The 27855-nt window shown below is 34.9% G+C and overlaps 1 protein-coding gene across 1 annotated transcript; it reads left to right on the forward strand.

Moving 5' to 3' along the window:
• Positions 1 to 141: 141 nt before the first annotated feature.
• LOC123561333 (activin receptor type-2B-like) lies at positions 142 to 27793 on the forward strand. The gene is made up of 7 exons (XM_045353630.2): positions 142 to 446; positions 4361 to 4522; positions 4725 to 4913; positions 5802 to 6523; positions 12502 to 12640; positions 14547 to 14677; positions 18259 to 27793. The coding sequence occupies exons 1-7, from the start codon at positions 347 to 349 to the stop codon at positions 18481 to 18483; spliced, it is 1668 nt and encodes a 555-aa protein (XP_045209565.1). The 5' UTR covers positions 142 to 346; the 3' UTR covers positions 18484 to 27793.
• Positions 27794 to 27855: the final 62 nt, after the last annotated feature.

Here is a 27855-nt window from a genome sequence, read left to right on the forward strand (position 1 = left end):
TTGTATTGTCTTTGTCATGAGAATATACTTAAAGTAAATAGACAACGTAAACATAATTACAACAAAGCAAACAAATGAATGTAAGGAACTGTATTTTTATTGGGCGAGTCTGAACTCACGACACGGAACAGATTTTAACCGACATTTACATCCGGGGAACTGAAATGAAAGTCGGCCATGTTTGATGTTTGGAAACAATTTTGATGCTTGTTGACAAAGTTTCGCACGATTTTTGAAGTATTTCACCGATAGCGAACCTATTTAATGCTAAATGTGAATAGAAAACCAGTCATAGATATCACATGGATACAGCACTAAGACCTTATCTCTTGGAAAACCGGTGAAAATGATTTCAAAAAGCGGGACAGTCGGCCAATACACAAACATGTTGACATTTTTCAGACCATTGACTTGTCCGTTGATACTGACACTAGTTTTATTACATGGTGAGTTACTCCATGAAGTGCAAATCAGCAAGATTCAGTTGGCCATTCAGTTTATAAAATGCATCATCATGATGTAGCTTTGCTCAGTAGGCTTATCGGGATGACTTGTTTTGTGATATGATTAGTCCAACTAATAATTTTGATGGGATCGTAGGAAATACTGAGATTTTTTCATATGGGCAATATCCCCACTCGCATCAAACACTCAAAAGACATGACTGTGTACTGTGATTTATCTTCCATTATTTTGGTCCTTCAAAGTTTTGACGTTTAGATTGCCAGTCACAAATATAAAACAATCTGAAGTCGATTATTTTGACTAAGTCTGATATTTTATAGTTGTAAACCCTCAAACTTACCGACTGATTTTACATTAGAAAATGAAGACTTTAAAAATCTAAAAAAGTCATATATGGTCAGACTTACTTTGTATAAATTAAGTACCATATTCATGTAGAAACTTCATTTGGTGAATTTAATCCATAATTTTAAAAAGAGACTGAAATCTCAAAATATTAGTGATAGCAAGGTCGCGAAACTCGACCGTCGACATTCGTAAATTTGATCGGTCCGGCATGATTATCAGTTCACAAGACCGAGTGTCGATAAAAATTGCAGGTCAATATGATAAAATAAGAAGAAATCCTCCACGATTTCGCGAAAGTTCGACTTTCATCATTAATTGTAAAATGGGAATCCGAGAAATGATGTCAAACTATATTTTAGTAAGCGCTGTTTCATTGGTACATAAAATAAAACAGTGAAAACCCTCACGACTCACGACAATTCTAAGAACGCGCATTATCATTGGATGCTACTAATCGTGGATGGTACTCGATTTATGTAAAGCGGGAACAGACGGGAATTTCCAGAAATTCTCTTTATAAATGCAACATCAACGTGATCGGTGCAAACAATAGACTTGTGGGGTAAAAAAACAGCGATGATGTAGCAAATGAATATGAATAAAATCTGTAAAATTACTAAAAGATCCTTTGGAAGCAAAGAATGCAACCCGAGAAGAATAACAGACCGTTTGACTGAGTCTGTTCGCGAGAGGTAATGAAATGTGCAACATCTCTCACGCCCTAGCACGGCTTTAAGCGGGACTCTAGATCTATTAAATATGTTGAATGGACTCATGGTCCCAAAGGACCAGAAATTAATCACATGAATCCAATACAGGAGATTTATACAGCCTGAAAACTTAATGTCTGAAATCTGTTTCAAAAAATATGACGTGAAATAAACTTAGAGTAATTTGTGTAAATGCTGTCTACAAACATGTATAATACCAGTTTAAAGATCAGATACAAATTTATTAAAAAAGAAATCGTCTGGTAAATATTATCCGTCCTGTAAAAAATCATGTCTACCAGACCGACTGTCCTGTGAATTTTCAGGGTCTTTCGTGAACACTGTGATAGGTGCGAGGAGATATCTACCCTGACACCGGTTTCAATAACAGGCCAGCAGACTACCGATATGACACTAAATTTAGAAATAAAACAGAAAATATGCATTCATAAAATGTCAGTGAGGAAAGTTTATGCTTTAATGTCAACATAATTTCATTATCAGAGATGTAATCATTACAGCTACTTTGTACATACATGTACCATAAAATGTTCCAAACGGATTTTAATTTGGGATTTCATAACAGAAATATGAAGAATAAGTTTGGACGTGACGGAGACAGCAACGGTCAATAGTTATCACGCTGTCCCAAAACGTCCTATTATTTGAACTACATTATGATGTTACTGTTCAGCTTTTGTGAAGAAGATCTTTGATTATGCTTTATCCTCCTTGAAGTTGAGCGTTGGGCAAAACTTTGAATTGATGCTCAGTTTAGTGGCAGCCCAATAATCCCTTTAGAATACACAGTAAACAGTGTGCGACATTAACTTTTTAACACCGTAGCCAATGGGGCTACGGACTTCCAATTTTTGGTAGCCCCACTAATTTTTTGCTCAAGAACGAAAGACTTTCATTTTAAGCAATATTTTTAAATTTCTTTCAATATACTGCTGTAGGTTTGTGAATATTGATATATTCAGAAATTTGTAGAGTTTTTCAGAATTGATTTCGAAATCTGAACAGTGTTCACATAGTTGTGCAGAAGTCAAAGAACAAGTCATGAAAAGAATATAAACAGTTGTAGACAAAGCTTTGCGTAACTGACAGGGGTCTTGCTAAGCCCATTATGTTTTGGGAGGTCAATTCTCCCTCAACTGATTAAGGAATGTCGAGAGACTTTAGGAGAAGTTGGAAGACTCCATAATTTTATATTTCTACTCGACGCGTGAATTGATCATGACAATTCATTTTCTAGGTTACATCAATTTTACATACACAGTGATTATTGTTTCAATACAAATTTAAGAAAAAATGTTTCCTGCCTCAAGCGGACATGTATCTAACCGCGATGTTTTGTTGCTATAGGTGTAAATATGAATGCAGGAGAAAAGGGTTTATCATTTATACGGAGTCACCTCTTTTTGACAGTTTTTTCATTCCATAAAACTGAAACTAAACTGTGTCAAACTTGAACACTGTTGAATTTCATACGTATTCAAATCAATTCATCATCAAAGTAATACTTTACATGTCGTTTTTTACCATGATACCAAATATTGTGTCTATTATTCCAATTAAATGGACAATTCTTTAGAAAACGACTCGCACGTGTTTGACAATTAAATGCTAAGTGTCAAAGACTAACCGCGCGCTGATTGCCTATTACAATTGCCTCTGGTGAAACCGATAATTTGATTGCTTTCACATTCTCGCGAAAATCACGCAAGTACTGAAGTAGGCGGAGCTTAATTATGCATCGGCGAGTGTGTAGTGTATCGACGCACATTATGACATGGGCAATTGTCAAAGATTAGCGAGTACGCATCCAAAAAAAATGGCGACTTGAATTCGCTTTGAGATTGATTTGAGCGAATGTTGAAGCTTCAAAGCATATTTTGCTCCCTCGTTTGCAATGATTTTTGTAAATTTATTCCTCAGAATTTTCATAGCCAACGGGCTACGGTCTGCGATTTTTGTCGCCCAAGCGATTTTTCGTAGCCATTGCGATCGGGCTACTTAATGTGCACACTGAGTAATTTGTGGGTGATTGCCTTTTATTAAATATAATATAATATATTAAATATAATATAATATCCGCAAGTATTTTTCAATCAAAATGTGTGCAAAACCATAGGCATTCCGTGCATTTGTTTGGTCAATAATGATGACATATATTATAAAAAAAACATTTATACAGTCCAGGACCTAAAACTAAATCCAGCACCCATTTACTATATACTAATTAATTGAAGGGAAACAACTCGGCAGTGCTGCTTTTCACGACGACCGTCGTTTCATCTCTTGTCATTTTTCAACCAAAGAAGATATGGCCAAATATCAACATGCCAACAACACCCTACACATGTATCTTTCAGATCCTGGGTGGATAATTTTCATGTCATTGATGATTGTTCATTTCAGAGAAATATCTTAACTCATTTAATTGAAAAAATTTGACAACTTCATTTCAAAGAAGTTTTGATGGCTATAGATGCGAATGTCACGACTAAACAGCCATTTAAAAGCTTCTACAAATAAAATACAACCACATATGTGTAAGTTATAACAAATTATTGTAATTTACAAAAGCTTGTCATACCTGGAACACCTATTAACAAATGTAATTTTAATTTGTTTCAAATGTAGTTCACTTTCGTTTTGCAGATCGCCGTCACATTAGAGTAAATTCCCTTAGAAATTTGAACCAAAAAACCCAAATGTTCCGGTTGTCATAAAATAAAGCAAATTGAGCAGTATTTATGACAAAGTCAAATTCGTTCACAATGTGTTTGAAATGTTCTACAGAATTTTGAATGTCAGATGATGTGTTTCAGGTGGCTTATCAGCTGGTGCAAGTGCATCTCCGCAAGACGAGACTGTAGATGTTGTAGAATGTGAGCGTTTAGACAAAAATGACCCACAGTGTAAAAATGGAGGCTGTCTACAGAAATGTGAAGGCTCACCCAAGGCTTACTGTTTTGCTTCATGGAAGAATGGTAAGTTTTAAGTTACTTAAATTGTTAACAACTTATTGCTTAACAGAAAGTTTGACTTTGAAGTATTGATGTACTGTCTATGAAATTTTGTTTTAAAATCCTGCTTTTTGTGGTGTATAATGTTTTGCAGGTAAGATGGATTGGAGGTGTCTGATATATACAATTATAGATGTACTCTCATTAAAAGTTTGTCCAATTTCAGGCACTGATGGAAAAGTTGAATATGTAATGAAAGGTTGCTGGTCAGTGGATGAAGATTGTGTCAACAAATCACAGTGTGTACAGTCGCCATCAATTAAACACCTCAATTTCTGCTGCTGTTCTGACCCCATGTGCAACACAAACGTGAAAAATGTCTACTATCCTCCAACCTCACCACCTACTAGCACTGGTATGCATTCTTTTCATACTTAAATTAATTTTTAACTTGACTTTGCGAAGAGAAAGTAGAGCTATTGCACTTGCCCTTGTGTCGCCGTCCCAATCGCCTTTGGTTAAAGTTTTTGATAAAAGTCAAATATCTCTGTTACTATCAAAGCTTTTGACTTGAAACTTAAAATGATTATTTACTGTCAAGGTCTAAAGTAGGAGAAACAATCCCCATAATTCTGTTTGAATTTTGACAGAGTTATGCCCCTTTTTAACTTAGAATTTTTTGGTTAAAGTTTTAGAAAGTTTTTACTGGCAAAGCTCTAATTCAGTGTCTAGCACTGAGAAAAGTCGAGGATGCTGTCTTACCTTTACGAACAGCTCTAAGTCTTGTTTATACTTTGGTTGAAATGATATTGTTTCTGGCTCTGACATCACAACTATGTAATATTAAACAGTGTAAGGTAAAACAAATACATCAAGTTGTTGCTCAGTAGGTAGATCACAGGACTTCCTAGGTTCTAAACCCATACAATGAATGATTCACTTAGATATGTCTGATTTGTATTGGAAAATTGTCTGTCACCGACAGAGAATATGCTGAAGCTGGTTAAGACATTTAGAAACATTGGGTTAGTTAACTGACTGGTGTGTATAATAGAAATACTGTCAAAAATAATGATAAATCCAACAAAATTAGCTGTCAAACATGTTTAGCGAAAGGTCTTTTTTTTTTACTAAAAATACACAAAAAAGTCCATGGTGTGCTTTTCAGGATGGTGTTAATTTGTAACTAGCTTAAGTTTTTGGTTTTAAACCATACTTAGATGCTCTTTTTATTTATAAAGTACAAGGACAGTTAATGCTGATTAATTATTATTTGTAAGGAAAATGACTTATAATTTTTCAGAGGGCAACACGGCAATGAAGAAACTGCCCAATGATAAGCTGACCAGAACTCTCATTTACTCCATTGTTCCGTTAGTTGGAGTTGCAGCTGTTATCGTTCTCGTTTTCTGGATGTGGAAACGATTCAAACGACAGGTGTATGAATATCATGAGCAGTTACCAACAGTCGACCCCATTCATAACATGCCACCGTCTCCCCACCCACCTCGTCCTTTGAAGCTTGTGGAGGTTCGAGCTCGTGGTAGGTTTGGATCTGTATGGAAAGCTCAGCTACATGAAGAAGTTGTAGCTGTCAAGATCTTCCCACTTCAGGACAAACAGTCATGGATGACTGAGCAAGATATCTACAGGTTACCTCATATGCAGAGCCATGACAATATTCTACGGTTTATCGGAACAGAGAGAAGAGGAGAAAATTTGAACCTAGAGTTATGGCTTATCACAGAGTTCCAACAAAACGGGTCATTATTTGAATATCTTAAAGGAAACACTGTCACTTGGAGTGAACTGTGTAAAATAGCAGAAACAATTGCCAGGGGGTTGTCATTTTTGCATGATGAGATCCCACCAACAAGGGGAACAGAGGCTAAGCCAGCTGTGGCTCATAGGGACTTCAAGAGTAAAAATGTCCTGATAAAATCTAATCTCACAGCTGTCATTGCCGACTTCGGTCTTGCCCTCAAGTTTGAACCAGGGAAAAACCCAGGGGAAACTCATGGACTGGTAAGTTTAACTCTCTAAATTGTAGCGTAAGGAAACATTCATAGAATATTCTCATGTATTACATTGGATAGTTATTATTCAGCTACTTTTGAGCTCAAAAGTGACCTGTCAGATAGTAATGAAACCTGTCCCCACTCCTAAGACATGTATCCTTTGATATACAACCTGATTTTTCTCACAGTGTCTGTTTTGGCAATTTTTAGATTACAACTGTACATTAAAGAAGTCTTACATGAATGCCAAGCTTTCAATTTGAAGTAAGAATGCTGCAAATTGTAAAAAGCAAAAGAGTTCTTAAAATAGATCAGACGTCTTTATATAGATACTGTTGAAATTTTTCTTATACAAATGAATAATATAACTGTTTGTTGATGTACATGGACCAGGGTTGATCCAGAAGTAAGAGGTCAAAGGTTAACAGGGTCTGATTCATGTCCGGTTCATAACTCTGCCATCCATGAAGATGTTTTGAAATAACTTGACATAAATGTTTACCATAATGAGACGATGTGTCATGTGCAAGACCCAGACCCCTAGTTCCAAGGTCAAGGTCACACTTAGAAGTCAAAGGTTAACAGGGTCTGTTTCGTATCTGGTTCATAACTCTGCCATTCATCAAGGCATTTTGAAATTACTTGGTACAAATGTTCCCCATAATGAGATGACTTGTCATGCGCAAGATCCAGGCCCCAAGCTCTAAGGTCAAGGTTTCACTTAGAGGCCAAAGGTCAGATGCAAGAATGACTGTCCAGGGCATTTCTTCTTCATGCATGGAGGGATTTTGATGTTACTTGGCACAATTGTTCACCATCATGAGACGGAGTGTCATGCATAAGAACCAGGTTCTTAATTTAGAATTACTTCCCTTTGTTGTTGCTATAAATAGCTTATATTGTAACTTTTTATGCCTCCGGTATCTACTGATGCGGGAGGCATATAGTGATTGTCCTGTCCGTCCATATGAGGTTAACCAAATAGGACCGTTTCTTCAAGCATCAATACCCCTTACTAGAATGACTTGATACTAATGCGGATGTAACCTATGACCATTCCTCATCTTCAGACATCACTTTACCTCAGTTTGACCTTGGCCTCATTTTGGACTTGGGTTGCTTTATATGTGCCATCTCTTGGTTAACCAAATGGGACCGTTTCGTCTAGCATCAATACCACTTAATAGAATGAATTGATACTAATACAGATGTAACCTGTGACCATTCCTCATCTTCAAACATCACCTGACCTTAGTTTGGCCTTGACCTTGACCTCGTTTTGGACTTAGGTTGCTTTGTATCGACAAGGATTCCACCGGGGGCATCAAGCTTTTATTGAACGCAGCTCCTTGTTTATTACTGGTCGTAGGGAAAAATTGAGACCACTTTCCTGTAGTACAACATGCATGTTACATCCAATTTTTAGGTGTAATTTGACCTATCGCTACTTGGTTAGGATATTTGTGAGGATGTAGGATTTTTTTTTTTTTTACAGGATTTTAAGGTTAACTTCCCTTTGTTGTTACTATAAATAACTTATATTGTAACTTTTTTATAATTTTTATAAATGACCATAGAGAAAAATCAACACCACTTTTCTGTGGTACAACATAGATGTTACTTTCAAATTTTAGGTGTATTTTAAGATATCTCTACCTGGTAAGGAGTTTTTTTGTGGACTTGGAAAAACAAAATTTACCGTATTTTCCCGAATTAAGGCCCCCCCTCTAATTAACGCCCCCCCCCCCCACCCATTTTGGAGGGGGGGATAAAAGTCAACAAGAACGGGAAAAAATCACCTACCTCATTTTTATAAGTCCACATAATAAGTAATTTACAGTACTAAAGTCCAGTGTATTAGAAATTAAACACACTTTTAAACAGTCCATGTACCGTAAGTCCAAAACATTTGTACTAAGTACGGTACGTAACAGAAAATTAAACGGTAAATACATTTTGATTTGCTTTTACACCACTCGCGCACACGCTTCCTGCCGACTTTAAACAAACTTGCAGCAATGTGTTTACGATATACCCTTTTCTTTGGCAGTTTTAAGAACTTTTAATTTAAAAGCAGGCACAGCAGCGTGTCAAACCATTGACATTGTGTATTGCGCTATTAGCTACCCGCATGTACTAAGGAAAATGTTATCGGAGTACACAGCTGTTTGGTTTGTGACGTAATGTGTAGTGTCGCGAGCGTGTCAAAAAGCCAGACATGGAATACACGAGGTACCGTATTTAAATGCATAAAAGACACACTGCATTAAATTGGATGCCAAATAATTACGTTTTAGGGGGATTAAACAACACAGAAACACTTTACAGCTAGTTTGAACGATGTTTTTAAGTTTTGTAAAAATTTTCATTTTTTATTTTTTTTACCTCAAATAAACGCCCCCTCTTTGGAAAATGTAACGCCCCCGGGGGCGTTAATACGGGAAAATACGGTACTTCCCTTTGATGCTGCTATAAAAAAGCTTATTCTTGAAACTTTTTAACCTGGTCGTTAGAATTGGAAATGTCATTGTTTTGGCTTACTGTCTACCAAACTTATACAGAATATGTTTTACTGTAACATCTATTTGAAGGGCATATACAGGGATATAAATTAACACTCAGACCCTGTTAGCCAACTGGGCTCATTACAGGCAAATTCTAGGGGCCCAGCCGAAAAGTTAGGGGCCCAGCTATTATTAGCGGGAAAATATACTAACAGCAGTTTAGATCGACATAATTAATGATAAGTCTTGTAATTTGCTTCCTGCCAAAATACATCAATTTCTTAAATATAATTACAGAACACTCATCAAACTCACACATTCGGACACAGACTCTCAAACACAGACGCACTTAAAGTTTGAATGATTTTTGCAGCACTAGAGGATTTGGGTTGTTTATGGGCATTTTGATAGAGGCTGCACGCTTATGGACACCTGAATTGTAGTATTTTGTTACATTGTCGTGTTACAGGTCACTCACAATTATGAAATTATTACTTGTACAAAAAGTACACACCATGTTGCGGTCGGTGTTCTATGCAGCCGCGGTCTGTTAACAGCCCATTTTTCATTAAAAGTCCTCATTGGCCTTTAGGTCTTTAAATAATCCTGATAATATTTCCTTTTGTCCCCACGACCGGCCGTTCTAAGCTCTTTAACAACCTTCAATAAACCTCTACTTTCTAGTGCTGTATTTCTATGGGCGCAGCCGTTGTTAGTGTCGGAGTAAATGATCCGCCTATTCCGATTGGTCGTAGTATATATCGGTAATTTTGATTAGTCGATTTAAGTGACGTAGTGCATATTAATAAGACAGTCTCGGAAAAACCCAGAATATTGACATTAATAGGTGAATCCAAAGCCATTCGCCGGCTGGGCGACTATTTTGGAAAATTGACTCGACCAGCTTCAAATCTGGTCGCACTGGGCGACTGGGCGAGTGTTAATTTATATCCCTGATATATTGTGACATTCTGGCATTCTTGTTATTTTTTGTTCATGCCAAGATACTGTATTGGCATGCAGTATGTTTTGAGAAAAATGTCCTTAGAGTTACAAATTATTGTTTATCATTGTATTACCGTAAAAAATATCTAGATATACTTTCTGATTACATGGAGAAATATTATATTCTAGTGTGGTTTTGCTTTAAATACATAGGAATTTAAAGAATACCACATGTAACAATGCTTTTTTATAAACAGAAAAAAAAACAGGTCATTCGATTTCTGATCTAAGTGAGAATAACATCTGTGGCATGCAGAATTCATTGTTATTGTAATTTCCATATATGTTGATATCTCAATAACGTAGAAGTTGTCTCAAAGTGCTAATTAATATGAATCTCGCCTTTTCTCATGTCACTACACTTACCATCTGATCCGCCACTGACATTGTGTACAGATGGAGTGGAATACCACCCCAGTCACTTAATGCTAGAATGTTCAGTGATCAGTGTCTACCCTTATATGAAATATATTTTGGAAATACTATATGTAGGTCAAGGCACTTTAGTAAGAATAATTATTCTTTTCATTATTCACAGTTTTATGGCTGTACTGATAGAACTTCTCGATCAGCTTTCGTACATGGAACATCTCACAATTTTGAATTAATTTGTTTTATTAGCTCACCTGTCACAAAGTGACAAGGTGAGCTTTTGTGATCGCGCGGCGTCCGTCGTCCGTCCGTGCGTGCGTGCGTCCGTCCGTCCGTAAACTTTTGCTTGTGACCACTCTAGAGGTCACATTTTTCATGGGATCTTTATGAAAATTGGTCAGAATGTTCACCTTGATGATATCTAGGTCAAGTTCGAAACTGGGTCACATGCCGTCAAAAACTAGGTCAGTAGGTCTAAAAATAGAAAAACCTTGTGACCTCTCTAGAGGCCATATATTTCACAAGATCTTCATGAAAATTGGTCAGGATGTTCACCTTGATGATATCTAGGTCAAGTTCGAAACTGGGTCACGTGGGGTCAAAAACTAGGTCAGTAGGTCTAAAAATAGAAAAACCTTGTGACCTCTCTAGAGGCCATATTTTTCATTAGATCTTCATGAATATTGGTCAGAATGTTCACCTTGATGATATCTAGGTCAAGTTCGAAACTGGGTCACGTGCCGTCAAAAACTAGGTCAGTAGGTCTAAAAATAGAAAAACCTTGTGACCTCTCTAGAGGCCATATTTTTCATGAGATCTTCATGAATATTGGTCAGAATGTTCACCTTGATAATATCTAGATCAAGTTCGAAACTGGGTCACGTGGGGTCAAAAACTAGGTCATAAGGTCTAAAAATAGAAAAACCTTGTGACCTCTCTAGAGGCCATATTTCTCAATGGATCTTCATGAAAATTGGTCAGAATGTTCAGCTTGATGATATCTAGGTCAAGTTCGAAACTGGGTCACGTGGGGGTAAAAACTAGGTCAGTAGATCTAAAAATAGAAAAACCTTGTGACCTCTCTAGAGGCCATATTTTTCATGAGATCTTCATGAATATTGGTCAGAATGTTCACCTTGATGATATCTAGGTCAAGTTCGATACTGGGTCATGTGGGATCAAAAACTAGGTCAGTAGGTCTAAATAGAAAAACCTTGTGACCTCTCTAGAGGCCATATTTCTCAATGGATCTTCATGAAAATTGGTCAGAATGTTCACCTTAATGATATGTAGGTCTAGAGGCCATATTTTTCAATGGATCTTCATGAAAATTGGTCAGAATGTTTACCTTGATGATATCTAGATCAAGTTCGAAACTGGGTCACGTGGGGTTAAAAACTAGGTCAGTAGATCTAAAAATAGAAAAACCTTGTGACCTCTCTAGAGGCCATATTTTTCATGAGATCTTCATGAATATTGGTCAGAAGGTTCATCTTGATGATATCTAGGTCAGGTTCGAAACTGGGTCACGTGGGGTCAAAAACTAGGTCAGTAGGTCTAAAAATAGAAAAACCTTGTGACCTCTCTAGAGGCCATATTTTTCATGAGATCTTCATGAAAATTGGTGAGACTGTTCAGCTTGATGATATCTAGGTCAGGTTCATAACTGGGTCATGTGCCGTCAAAAACTAGGTCAGTAGGTCGAAAAATAGAAAAACCTTGTGACCTTTCTAGAGGCCATATTTTTCACGAGATCTTCATGAAAATTGGTGAGAATGTTCACCTTGATGATATCTAGGTCAAGTTTAAAAGTGGGTCACGTGCCTTCAAAAACTAGGTCATTAGGTCAAATAATAGAAAAACCTTGTGACCTCTCTAGAGGCCATATTTTTCAATGGATCTTCATGAAAATTGGTCAGAATTTTTTATCTTGATGATCTCTAGGTCACATGTGCTGAAAAACTAGGTCACTTTGTCAAATAATAGAAATAACGACGTCATACTCAGTTCAACACTGGGTCATGTGGGGATAGGTGAGCGATTCAGGACCATCATGGTCCTCTTGTCTTATTAACCTGAATGTGTTTACATGCTACAATTTTAGGTTGGGACTAGGCGCTACATGGCCCCAGAAGTGCTAGAGGGTGCAATCAGTTTTAACAGAGATGCATTTTTACGTATCGATATGTATGCATGTGGTCTGGTTCTGTGGGAGATAATGTCAAGATGCACGGCTGCAGATGGTCAGTATTTTTAACCAATTTCTGCATATCTTTGAATATGGCCCTTTTCATCAAAGAAAAGTCGCAATGAAATCCAGATAGTATAAAAAAACAGTAGTGTCATTAGTATTAACTTGGGTTATTTTTATCTGTGTGTTTTTCTGGCATGATCAACTTACGAACTTTTTCCTTACATTAGCTAAATGATTCTGATCAAACAGTTGCTAAACAGTTCTTATACAAGCTGTACCACTAGTTGACAGGTGGCAATTAGAAAACCTTTGATCACTTGATAACCTGTGACCAATAGTCTACATGTTTTGTTTTTATTAGCTCACCTGTCAAGTAGTGACAGGGTGAGCTTTTGTGATCGCATTTTGTCTGTCGTCCGTCTGTCCGTTCACAATTTCTTGTGAACACGATTGAGACCACGTTTTGCAATCAGTTATAATCAAACTTGAACACAACTTGTATTGGCATGATATCTTGGTTCCTTTCGAAAACTGGCCAGATCCCATCATGGGTTCCAGAGTTATGGCCCCTTAAAGGGCCAGAATTTGCTGTTTTTGGCTTGTGAACACGATAGACTCTAGCAACCCCATAGAGGCCACATTTTGCAGCCATATAGAGACTTCATTTATGGTTTGATTTGATACAAACTTGCAAAATATCTTCAACAACAATAAATCTTGGATTCCATGATGAATTTGTCAGATCCAATCATAGGTTCCGGAGTTACGGCCCCTGATTGACCCCTGAAAGAGCCAAAATTTGTTAATTTTTACCTTGTGAACACGATAGAAGTGACATTTTATATTTGATTTTAACAACACTTACACTCAACTTAAGTCACAGTAAGATCTCAGTTCCTTTCGAAAACAGGCTAGATTCCATCATGGGTTCTGGAGTTACTACTAGAATTTTCTAGTTTGGCCTTAGAATTTTCTAGTTTGGCCCTTTCAGTCATATAGAAGTTTCATTTATGCTTTGATTTGATACAGACTTGCACAGAATGATTATCTTGATGATTTCTAGGCCTGGATCGAAATTGGGTCATGTCGGGTCAAAAACTGGGTCATCAGGTCAAATCAAAAGAAAAGCTTGTTAACAAACTAAAGGCCACATTTATAGCTCTATCTACATGAAACTTGGTCAGAATGTTTATCTTGATGATTTCTAGGCCGATTCGAAACTGGGTCATATGGGGTCAAAAACTAGGTCACCCAGTCAAATCAAAGGAAAAGCTTGATAACACTTTTGAGGCCACATTTATGACCCTATTTTCATGAAACTTGGTCAGAATGTTTATCTTGATGGTTCTTAGGCTGAATGCAAAACTGGGTCATATGGGGTAAAAAACTAGGTCACCTGTTCAAATCAAAGGAAAAGCTTGTTAACACTCTTGTTCATTTGATGTGCATGAAACTTGGTCAGAATGTTTGTGTGCATGAAATATCGGATGAATTTTTATCTGGGTCATGTAGGGTCAAAAACTAGGTCACCAGGTCAGATCAAGGAATAAGCTTGTTTACACTCAAGAGGCCATGTTTTTTGGTCCAATCTTAATGAAAATTTGTCAGAATATTTATCTCCTTAAAATCAATAGGTAAAACATGTTTACACTGTTATTGTGTGTCACTCAGGTGAGCGACTTAGGGCCATCTTGGCCCTCTTGTTTAGTGATTTTTACAGAACAGCACATATTTTATTTCTCACAAAAACTATATAGTTTCTGGTGACAAGCAATAACATTTTGATATTCACATGATAACAGATCAGACTATAATAGCTTTTTCAAAACTTAAAAACATTTTGACTAGGAAATTTTTCAAGGAATAAATACTGAATAACTGTGAAACATTGAGAAATGAATTGTGATCTTTGTGTGTTACTCTGTGTGTTTTGTCAAATTATTTGGTGTATACAGGGCCAGTAGGAGATTATCAGCTGCCATTTGAGGAGGAGATAGGTCAGCACCCGACATTGGAAGACATGCAAGAGTTAGTTGTCATTAATAAAGTGAGGCCTTCAATCAAGGATCACTGGCAGAAACATCCGGTAAGAATTTCTTTTTACATAGTAGTGTTTTTCTAGCCATTTGACATGTCTTATTTGCTGATGTTCACCACGTTTCAAAAATGTGTGTTTTCACTGTGTCTGACAAAATTCTGCTCCAGGGTGAGCTTTTGTGATCGCATTTTGTCTGTCGTCCGTTCACAGTTTCTTGTGAACACAATAGAGACCACATTTTGCAATCAGTTTTAACCAAACTTGAATACAACTTGTATTGGCATGATATCTTGGTTCCTTTCAAAAACTGGCCAGATCCCATCATAGGTTCCAGAGTTATGGCCCCTTAAAGGGCCAAAATTTGCTATTTTTGTCTTGTGAACACAATAGAGACCACCGTTTGCAATTAGCTTTAATCAAACTTGCACACAACTTGTATTGGCATAATATCTCGGTTCCTTTCGAAAACTGGCCAGATGACATTATGGGTTCCAGAGTAATGGCCCCTTTAAGGACCAAAATTTGCTATTAGCTCATCTGATTTTTTGAAAAAAAATGATGAGTTATTGTCATCACTTGAACGGTTGTCGGCGTCGGCGTTGCCTGGTTAAGTTTTATGTTTAGGTCAGCTTTTCTCCTAAACTATCAAAGCTATTGCTTTGAAACTTGGAAGACTTGTTCACCATCATAAGCTGACCCTGTATAGCAAGAAACATAACTCCATCTTGCTTTTTGCAAGATTTATGGCCCCTTTTGTACTTAGAAAATATCAGATTTCTTGGTTAAGTTTTATGTTTAGGTCAACTTTTCTCCTAAACTATCAAAGCTATTGCTTTGAAACTTGGAATACTTGTTCACCATCATTAGCAGACCCTGTACATCAAGAAACATAACTCCATCTTGCTTTTTGCAAGAATTATTGCCCCTTTTGGACTTAGAAATCAGTTTTCTTGGTTAAGTTTTATGTTTAGGTCAGCTTTTATCCTAAACTATCAAAGCTATTGCTTTAAAACTTGCAACTTTTGTTCACCATCTTAAGCTGACCCTGTACAGCAAGAAACATAACTCCATTCTGCTTTTTGCAAGATTTATGGCCCCTTTTGGACTTAGAAAATATCAGATTTCTTGGTTAAGTTTTATGTTTAGGTGAACTTTTTCTCTTAAACTATCAAAGCTATTGCTTTGAAACTTGCAACACTTGTTCACCATCATAAGCTGACCCTGTACAGCAAGCAACATAACTCCATCCTGCTTTTTGCAATAATTATTGCCCCTTTTGGACTTGAGTTGAGTATTATGTTTAAGGCAACTTTTCTCATAAACTATCAAAGCTATTGCTTTAAAACTTGCAACAGTTTTTCACAATCATAAGTGGACACTGTACATCAAGAAACATAACTCTATCCTGCTTTTTGCAAGAATGATGGCCCTTTTTAGACTTAGAAAATCATGGGTAGGACAATATTTCTATTATACAAAAGAAATCAGATGAGCGTCAGCACCCGCAAAGCGGTGCTCTTGTTTTGGCTTTTGCAGCCCCGGAAAGAGCCAAACTTTGTCAATATTTACCTTGTGAACAGGATAGAAGTGACATTTTTATCAGGGTTCAAATTTAGACAAGCATACGAGCTAAATGCTGGTGGAATTTGAGAATAGCCAGTGGGCTTGGAATGTACTAGCTAATTTCAGCTAGTCAATAATATACCAAGCAAATGTCTTCAAAGGTTTAATAAAGTTTGTTCTGCAGGTATACATTTTTCTGCATGAAAGGAATGTTATCATATATGTTTATAAACAATATTAAAACATCAGCCAATTAGCTTTTAAGTCATTGTCTAGGGTGTAACATATTTATGACAAAAACTATTTTGCCCAGGGTTGCTAATGGGCCCTGCCACACCGCATACTGAAAAAAGCACTGCATAGAAATAATCAGCATTATTTTCAGAAGAAATAGTCATATCTCCCTGTAGTTGGAAATTATATTGCTTTTATACTGTCTGTCTTTCACAAATGTTCATTTAGACTGCTTCTCCAAAATTACCTATGAGATTTCAACCAAACTTTGTTGCAAAGTTCAACATCAAGACTAATTTGGCATATCATCAGTAGTTTCTAGATGAATGATGTATGGTACCTCAGAGGTAACTTTTGGAGTGTATTTGTACTTTATGATTGAGCAGTTGCACATATTTTGTTGGTTTTTTTTTTTATATGCCCGATTTTTAAAAAGACGGACATATTATATAATTGCGCATACGTCTGTCCGCCCTTCTGTCATAATTCATGTCAGGGACCTAACTTAATATCCATTAAAGGTATTGACTTTAAACATGGCATATAAGTAGATGACTATGAGACGATGTGCACAGCACTTGAATGGGCTCTGTAGGTCAAAGGTCAAGGTCACACATCGAGCTAAAAGGTTAAAACTGTCCATCATATTTTGTGTCCGGAGCATAACTAAACAACCATGCAAGGTATTGACTTCATACTTGGCATGTAGGTTGGTGGCATTGAGATGGCACATGGACTAGGTCAGTAGGTCAAAGGTCAAGGTCACAGATAGAGCTCAAAGGTCAAATTTGTTTCATTTTGTGTCCAGAGCATAACTTTTTAACCAGTCATGGTATTGACTTCAAACTGAAGTGACATGTAGGTAGGTGGTCATGAGACAATGTGAAGGGTGCATGAACCAGGGTGGACAAACGTCTGCCCAACATATTTCGGCCCAGAGCATAATTTAAAAAATATTAAAGGTATTGAAAAAAAATTTAGTTTCTTGCCCTTTAGTATCCTGTTACCACCACACACACCCTGCTTCCCTCCCCCTTCAATAATATATGCAGTGTGTCTATTACTATACATACATTATTGTACATATACCAAACTTGGTATGTGAAGTCATGTGTGCAAGTGTGATACTTGGTACTTAAGCTGGGTCTTTATGAACTTGATCTTGAATTAACCTTTAGCCTACTGGCAGCAAGTTATTCTGCCTTTGCAACCAGTGCAGAGCAAGTTCTGATCTTCTAATTATTAATAAAAGCCTTTGCCCCAATTCCCAAATTTCTCATTGAAAGTTGAGATTTTATAAAACAGCATTTTGTATGCAAGTGAATTTTTTGTTCTGAATGATCCCCAATTTTAATCGGAAATCACTATCACTGTTCTTTCTTTGACAAATCATTGCCTTGCATTTTGCTATTTTTGGAATGCCTGGGCTCATTATTTACTGTTTACATTGAGTGCATACCTTGTGTACAATCCTATTCAACAGTTGAAATGTACTGTTAACACATGTACTGGGTTCTTTGGCAATGTGTAATTAGAAACTTTTGTGCAAAGTTGTAGAGTCTTTCATACGGATATTTGGGTTTCCTAAGCTCTGCAAGTGATACATTGGGAGTAGAAAATGCAGGTTGTTGTTTTTTCATTTAGCAAATAGAAAAATAGTACTTTCACAAAAATGCGAGTAGAAAATCTGACAAAATTATAATCCTTTACCACCTCCGATGCACGAGGGAGAGTTGTGACTTACTTGTGGAGAGTAAATACTTGTATAGGGTCCAGGAACAGAGGTCAGATTATCAGGCATTAAACCCATGAATAACTGCTTTTAATTTCAGGGTCTTGATGCATTAGCATCAACAGTTGAAGAGTGTTGGGATCATGACGCGGAAGCTCGATTGTCGGCAGATTGTGTGCTAGAACGGGTTTGTCAACTCAGTAGGACAATGAATACCTCAAACCTTTCTACGAGTAACAGTGTTGTAAACTCACAACAACCTCTTATAATTAATACCAACCAGGGATTACCTCCGGTATCACCAATAGTTGTGCAGACTATTTAATTGTTACTATGGTAGCCGGGATGGTTGCCATAGAATACAATACACATCTTCAACAACAGTTACCTCGCATTATAATGGCCTTGTTTTTATTTATAAAGGCAACAAACTTTTTTTAGAATCTAATGATGCAGGTTTTCATTTTTGGACGGTAAATTTACTGCCATTGTGTCATTAACTATTTCCTAAATAGACCATACTTTTAAATGATGGATTAGGTCTTTAGCAAATTTTTAAACTGTGGCTGGGAACGATTTCCAGTGTATTTTAATTTCCTAGCAGAGCACAACACGTGTAGATGCTGTTTTAAAGGTAGCTATGGAAGTTTGACTACATACCTCAAGATTTTTGTGTGTTTATTCAGTTATTAATATCATGCATTAATACCTCATTGAAACTTTTAAGGACTGTGTGAATTTTATAAGTTTACTATTTTACCACTTTTTTGCAGGAAAAAATATTGGAAGTGGGTTTGAATTATAAAGAAATTAAGTTAATGAGATGAAATATTTTCTGCATATTGGACAGTTATGCATGGAATGCTTTTACACTTCTGGAGCTTGAAGTGTTGAAGGAAAATTACTGTGTGATCTTGGTAATTTCTGTATAAAATTTGTAGCCTAGTGCAGATACACGTCAGTTACTGCATTATATGTGTAAATCACTGTTGTTTAAGCAGTAAATGATACCTTACTTTACTTTATTTATACTCGGACCTTGAAGGAGACGTACTCCTCACACTGATATGTTGAATGAGAAGTACTTAACTCATACATGTGTAGAATGAGAAGTACTCCACACATTCGTACATTGAATGAGGAGTGTGTAGAATGTGATGCAGTCAGCTTACTGATGTGTTAAATGAAAATTACACCACACACAGACTTATTTTATGAGAAATATTTCATACACTGGTGTTTAATGTGAAGTGCTCTGCACACTGATATGTTGAGTGTGAAGAACTCCACATATTTATGTAATTCAAACACAGATGTAGTAAGAGGAGGAGTACTGCTACAAGACTGGAGTGAGATATTATGTTTGAATGGAACATTTAAATGCCATATTATTGAGTAATTAGATGTTGTTATTAAGAAGGAATGTATCAACATTGTAAGCACATATGATATCATAAACTTAGTTTACTATTGTAATGAACACATTTTGGTAAAACTTATCACTAACTGTTTTATATGTTTGATGTTAAGATCTTGGAAGAAACCTACACAATATTTTCTGATTTTGAAACAGCTGGAAATTACCAGTCTGGAATGAAGTTGTTTAAATATTAGTGTTTTTCAAACAAAACTGACATAAAATTTTCCATTTTATTGGTATGAGTCAAGAAAATATTTCTACTTGCTACTGTAAAAGTTTAATATACTTGTTGGCATTAGTTTGAACTATAACTGTATGTCTGATATTTTATGTGTGGAAACATGATATATGTATCATTATTAATGTCATATTGTTATAGTAGACACATAGGGACATTTCTGATCTACTGTTTGATTCATAGATTGTGTGATAGAGTTTTTCAGGAGTTTTTCCTAATATTGCAAGAGTCAAAAATATTACACATATTTTTTTAAAAGGTCACCTTGAGTGGTAGTTGAAAGTTATTCAGTTTTGAATATGTCATGAACTACTTAAACTTTATTCTATACTGGAAAATCTTTGGTTTGTGTTTGGAAAATTTTTGATTTGTGGCCCTTAGTGCATTATGTTGCATTAATTAATGATAAAGTGATCTGACAAGAAATGGAGACAAAGTTAAAGTTTTTTAAAACTTCAACAGCCTAAACTGAATGAAATTTGCAGTGGAAAATTAGTCATCAGCAAGATATTATGAAATTGAACTCAAAACTGAGCAAGATATTTACAAAAACTAAAGTGTTTTTTAGACATATTTAATATATGTTATCAATGATACCAAGTTGTTTCATCAAGGAAAATGATAGAAAAAACTCTGTTACATAATAATATGTGAATCAAATGTAAAACATTGAAATAGGGCAAAACTTGCAGGTTTTTGTTGACCAAGCAGTAGGTCACAAAACCAACATGTGATTTATTAAGGCATTAAAGAAAAGGCAGCAAACAGGTCACAAATATACATGTGTTATAGCTGCTGTATATGACCAGAACTTCTAGGTCATGGCAGGAACATATGTACAAGTTAAACTAGGGACCTCAGTGTATCATTTTCTGGACAGATTGAGTTTTTCTGCTGTCACTGTTGGGCTGAAAGTTGAGCTGATACTGGAGAAAAAGTTGAAAGATGATATTAAAACAGATTCATGAAAGCTTAATTCTTACAACTATTTAGAGTTTGTTAATTGTTGTAACTTTTAAACCAGGCTTGTTTTTATATCCCCCATAAACGAAGTTTGGGGGGGTGTATATAGGAGTGAGCTTGTTGGTCTGTCGGTCCGTTGGTTTTCATGGTTTTCCAGACAATAACTCATGAAAGCTTTACAGATTAAAATAATTTTTGGTACACAGGTGTAGCATCATAAAATACAAATCATTTTATGTTTGAAATAAGTCTATTAAATTTAACAATAATTGATAATTTCCAACCTTAAACATTTTGTATACTATTAAAACAAAACATTTACACAATTAACCGTGTAATAATTGAAATCATTGTCAAATTATAACACTAGGCTCTTTCACTAACACTCGTTTTATATTTTTCACCTTCAATCGCACCTTCTTGTGGCCATTTCTTTTTATGGCTGCCATACTTCTGTGACAAGGCCGTATTGTTGGGGTATTATTCATCACTCCTGTGACAGTTCTAGTTTGTTTGTTATGTTTTTTTAAGCAATTATTTCTTGCATTAAGTTATTTGTGCTCCTTTTTCACTCTAGAACTAGGCAGTGTAGACCTCTTTTCAAAGATTTTTTTTTACACATTTTTAGCCTAAATTTATTTGAAATTACATACCGGGGTATTGTGCTACTACAACTATTTATCAATGATATATAGGAAGTCTTGTATGAAGAATATCAAATTTTTATTCTTATTTGTTGTTAAAATGCTGTTTCATCATGTATGTGGGTTTGAAACCGGTTTACCTAAATTTTTAAAGAAAATTTTTATATGACATTTCTAAAAAGAAGGGTGACAGACAATATTTCTGAAAAGGATTTGAAGTGTTATACTCCAGATTTTATGAAATGTTGTAATGCGTGTCTGTTTGAAGGTACGTGTTCAGTGAACATTTTCAAAGCAATTTTTTAAATGCAGTGTTGAAATCAGTGGCCGTTAAGAGAGTAGTGAAGTATATATCAACTTACAAAATCAGCAAACATTTCATGCTCAGGGTTATGGTTCATTTAAAACAAAATGTTACCATAAATAAAAGGAATAAATACTATATATCCTTAATATTGCCCAGATAGGACATATATCTTTAATACTTAAATGCAGTAAAATGTCAGTATAAAGTAATGTATAATATTTTAACTGTGTGCGAGTGATGAACAAACTGATAATTTTCATGCTATGTTTTTATGTTTGTGTAAGATTTTTTTCAAGTGCCATTGTATTAGCATTGTATGTATATTTAAATATTGACTGCTTTAATACTGTCAGCAGATACTGTATTTTCATGTGACCAAAAATTCAAGAAATATATTGTTCAGAAGCATTCTAAATATACAAGGTTTTTTCTTCATGTAAGTCATAAATACTATCCTTAAAAGGAATTTAAATCAGAGATTTTACCAAGGACTAATTTTCAAGAAACATAAATCCAGTTTTAAAGTTCTGTTTCTGCGGTTTAGAGCAAGGATCAAGTCATTCTTACTAACTCCGTATGGACTACACTTCCTACTTAAACTGTATATACATGCACACGCCCACTCCTTATAGACATGTATTTATGTTGTTGTTGGTTTTTTTTCTTTACTAGAGTTGGCAGACAGTTTTTTTATTACTTGGCATTTTGTTTTGGTGGGAAATCATGTTCAGATGTTTGAAATGGGAAGTTCAAAAGATACTGGCAGATAGTGGCATAAACCATGTAAATTTTACCTTCAAGTCTTTTGGCTAGGCACTTCAATTAAAATTAAACATGTTTTTTATGTTGTTTTTTTTTTTTCAGGTGGATTTTGATCAGATATTTTAAATTTGTTGTGACACAATATGTTATCAGGGAAAATAACATATATAATATATCTCAGATAAATGATTATACCTCATTATACTAGTGGTTTAACCCTTTCACCCCTCATTTTCTAAGATTGACTCCCCTTTAGTTTTATTTTGGAATGTTCCAGACATTGAAAAAAGGTAGATGATGTTTAACAGTTGATTGAGTCCTTGTCTTTGGAAAAGACACTTTATAATCATATTTTGGAATGTTCCAAATAAATTTTAAGGGAAGAGAGGGTTAACTAGTGTATTTATATGCATTGACCTCTGATGTAGATTGAGTAATTGGGTAAATGTATAATTAAGTACATCTTAATGCTGTTAGTATTGGTGGACACACTGGCATCAACATTCTTCTTTATGAAAGTCTAGTTGGATCTTGATGAGCTTTGGTCCATAGAACTTTTTCAAGACTGTTTAAATTGATCTGCTGTAATGCACAAGTCTAGTTGGATCTTGATGAGCTTTGGTCCATAGAACTTTTTCAAGACTGTTTAAATTGACCTGCTGTAATGCACAAGCATCTAAAGATCTAAAAATTGAAAACGTTTTCAGGATTCCTTCTCATCAATGGTTTAATGGATTTTCACCTAACTGAGTAATCATTAACCTCTCACAGGTATATTCACATCACTGTGAAATGCAGCATCAGAGCTAAGGATTTTTAAATACCTTATTCTCATGATCCACTTGATAGGTCTTCATAAGAAATACATAGGTGAGCGATTTATACTGTAGTTAACTTAGTCCTCGTATTCATTTGTCCTATCTCATGTGTCTGTGGATGGATGTTGTGTACTAAATACTATGGGGATTTTGTAATAAGTTTGAAAAAAAAAACCTTCTATATCATTATGTACATCATTGTTAATATATATGTAGATTCAATGTTCAGTATGTTTAAATGGTCTACATGTCATGTGATTTTGATATTAGTAAAACAGGTACAAGAATGAAGTCGGAGTTAAGTAGGAAAACACTTTCATTTTTCCTGCTGTTGGTTTTTTGAGCCAGTGTATGCAACATCTTTAATTTGATGTAACAACTGATCAAATTAGTCTGTGCAGTAGTTATTAAAACATAACATTAATATTAATGTGGTCATCTCTATAAGATAGTATTTTAACTCTGTTGGACAGTCTTAACTTGTTGCTGATCATTTATTATTGTTTCTATGTATGGGTTATGAAATTGTGTTGTTCATAATTTTTCACAGGGAATCTAAAATAGATAACTTACAGTAGATATCTCATTGCATTTTTAAACAAGAATATGGCCAGTTTAGGTGAATATATCATTTAATTTCTTTCAGCTGTCACATTTGCATAAAAACATGGTTGGTGTACAAATCTGAAATAGAAAGAAGATAAATATATCATGGGAGCTGACCATGTTATTATATGCACCTGTGACGGTTTAAAATAAAATGAGCAATACTAACTGACATTAGTGTTGTGCCATAGTCCTTAAGACTTGGGTAGAGCTATGTAGTCCTGGTTCTAGCAAAAGTTCAGACCTTTATTTTTATTAGGTGATGCAGAAAAGTTGCAGAAAAGCATGGCGAGCTTCTGGGTTTTTGAATGTCTGTTATCTGTAAGTCAGTCATCCATAGTTGGTTGCTTTATACTCTAATGTCCACATTTCTGAAACAGTCGTAATCAATATAAAACACAATGTATATGGCTATAAGATCTTATTCTCGTTGGATCAAATCATACCATTAGGTCAAGAGTTACAGTCTTTGATTTATCATTGTATTTGTACAGGTTATAATTTTGGTCAGATATGAACGATTTTTCTGGAGTTATGGGGCTTTTAATTTTGCAAAAATTGAATTTATTCATGACATGTTCACAGATTGTTTCACCAAGTTGATCATATTTTGACTGGTGAGCAGTATTGGGTTAGTTAGACCCTCTTGTTTAATATTCTACCGGTGATAAAAAGTTTGTATGTTGGAGAAAGAGAGGGAGAGAGAGGATTGTGATTTTGATTATTATAACTGTTGCCATTTTGATGATGTATTTTACACGATAATGATAAAAAGCAGTTTTATTAAGCATTATTTTTACACTCAATGAGGTTTTCTTACTAAAGAATAGTTTGAATTATTGAGAATGAATTATTATAAATTTTACAGGTATTAAATGGCAGGTTTCATTCAATTGTTAATGTGTTAGACATTATTTCACTTCAGAAATGAAGTTATTTGTAGATAATTGTAATATCTGTGGGACATATTAGTCCAAAATCATTTATTAATGTTGGCATTAAAACTTGAGGTTTCAGCTCAAACTGTCATTTTATGTGGACATGAATAAGTAGATTTCAAACTTCAAAGATTAAATAAAGGGACAGTTTGATTTTTGGTTTAGATTTAATTTCATGGATTAAATGCAACCACAAAATTCACTATTTATTAAAATCAGTCACCATGAAAGTTAATGGGTGTTTTTTTGAAAATTCAACAGAATTGTCCATGTAACAACATAGTGAAGGAATGAAAAGAGGAAAAATGTACTTCAGTGTTATAGAGCAAATATATAGACCACATGTGAGGGTATAGAACTGAGATTGGAGGCCTGTCTGGGATTGTAACCTATGCTGTAAGTTAATTTCAAAAATGTGTTCAGAAACAACCAAGTAAATGTTTCGGGTTTCTGAAACGGGTCTTCAAACTTGGCTTTAACTTTGGACCCTGTTTTGTCATGTAACTTTCTGTAAATATTTCAAGATTAAAGTAAATTAGAAAGGAAAGATTTATTTTATCTGACAATGCTGTAAGTGCTTAAAAATGATTAATGAGGAAATGTTGAAATAATTTTTAACCTCGTTTTACCTTTTCACCCCTACTTTCTGCAATGATACATGCCTAAGGAGTCCATGGTAGATATATAGGGTTGAAAAGGTTTCAGTTATCTTCGAATCATTATATTTATGTTGTGTATTGACAGTAAACAATATGCGGGTTATTATATAATTGATCATGTATAAAGCTGTACAAATGCTTGAATTGTCATTATGTTGTCCTCATTTAGTTTCATCTCTACAACATTTAGTACCTTTGTTATAATAATTGTAAGGTTCATACAGTTTTCTTTTAGAGTTTTCAGCTTTCAATGCCAGGTCTGTTTAAACATAGGCTACAATAGGGAATTGAACTCTTTTAATGCCAGATGTGTTTAAGCATAATGCTACAAGTAGGGATTTCAACTCTTTCAATGCCAGATCTGTATAAACATAGGCTACAAGTAGGGAACTAAACTCTTTCAATGCCAGATCTGTATAAACATAGGCTACAAGTAGGGAACTGAACTCTTTCAATGCCAGATCTGTATAAACATATTGCTACAAGTAGGGAATTCAGTTCTTCCATTGGCAGATCTCTTTAAGCATATGTTATAAGCAGTGAATTCAACTCTTCTAATGCCGTAATCTGTTTAAACATAAATTGCACAGAGTGACATTAACACATCCTATGACAGTGTGAAATGTTAGTTACAAGTAATTATTACTATTCTCTTATTATTAGGTTCATTAGATGGCTCTTAACTTAGGCAACTTTTCCTCTTTTTTTGCATTTGTAAGTCATTCAGATATTATTGAAAATCTGATTTTTTTTTATATAGTGATATTGTAACTTAAACACCTAAGTTATAAGATGAGAAAATGATAGGGATGTTTAAGATGTATAGTATTAGGAAAAATTAAAATTTGTCTCATAACAATTATTCTGGCCATTTGACTTACACATGAAATATATGAATATTGGAATGTGGTGTTAGTCAGGACACATTTACTTAAAATGATGAAATTTATATGAACAGGAAGGTGTAACGATTTTGCCACAGCTGTGTTGTAGTTTTATTAAATATTTTAATGTAAGAATTAAGTGCCAGAACTAGATGCAAAGAATCCTGTTAGTGTTAATCAGATAGCCAACTAGGTTAACTACTCTCAAATGTCATAGTACAGTATACTTTGTGTTGTGAAATCTCGATAATTTGGTTTTGTTTACAAACAATAACCCTCAATATCATAATAATGAAAAAGATGAAACTGGTCTTACCTTTATGCTTATAAACAATTCTTGCCAAAAAATTGTAAATTGATTCTCTCATAAACATGTAGCCATAGTTTCTGGAATATAACATAATGGTATAAAATCAAATTATTGTGTTTCATCTATACTTAGTATACAGTTAAATAAAATTTTTAATTGTAGATATTATTTTTCACACATCATTGTGCTAAAGTTAGTGTTTTTGTTAAGCTGTCTGGTAATATGTTACATTTCTTAGGTTGGTTTCTAGGGTAAGAATTTTATAGACCATTCAAGAATCAGTTGGTAAACATGAATGTATCTTCATAGGTACAAACAGCTAACATCATGCCCAAAAATGAGTAGTTTCGTGCTGTGGGTTCCTTTGCTCTTTTTTTATCATTTACCAAAGGCATTGTTCTGTTTATTTACAGTTGTTGCACAACTGGTGTTGAAGTTGTCCATTATTTAGATGAAAAATGCATGTGTACTGATTAGTAAATCAGAAATAAGCTTTGGTATTAAGTGATTTAACAAAAGTGGTATGTAGAAAATGGTGAGGAAAAAAAGTCACAGGGTTGTTGGGGTTTTATTGGAAGGTCTGGTTGTACCCAGGTGCCTGTCAATGTCTGGATGAGCACCAAGGGTTCCTCTATCATGGTGCTTGAAAGTGTGTTATGACTTCACCATGTGTTGGTGGGTCTTAAGCCCCAACAAAACTAACAAATTAATTTGACACAAACTTAAAGGGGAGAAAATATGTTATAGGACGGAATGGTCTAAAATTCTTTTCCTGTTACTGTTATTATTCAGGTATTTTATATGAATTTATTTCTTACTTTAGTACTGGTACTCAGCAGTTTGCCATTTAAATGTCTGCTTTATTTTTTAATAAGCTCTTAATATTGTAAAAATTTTAGTAAAACACTTTTTGCCATAAAACTTCTTCAACATACACATGAAATTGTAAATTTTTACTTGTGAAATTGTTTTCTAAGATAATTTTTAGAAATTTTAGAATATCATTCACTCCCATTGTAAGTCATTGTTCATGATGATATTATATAAATGCTGATAGTAATGTGAAATAAAAAATAGTGTTTGTTATTTAGTTGTTATTTCATTGTGGAGAGGTTGAGATTTCATGTATACATTGCTACATTAATTCT

This window comes from Mercenaria mercenaria, chromosome 10, assembly GCF_021730395.1.
Source record: "Mercenaria mercenaria strain notata chromosome 10, MADL_Memer_1, whole genome shotgun sequence".
In the NCBI taxonomy this organism is placed as follows: domain Eukaryota; kingdom Metazoa; phylum Mollusca; class Bivalvia; order Venerida; family Veneridae; genus Mercenaria; species Mercenaria mercenaria.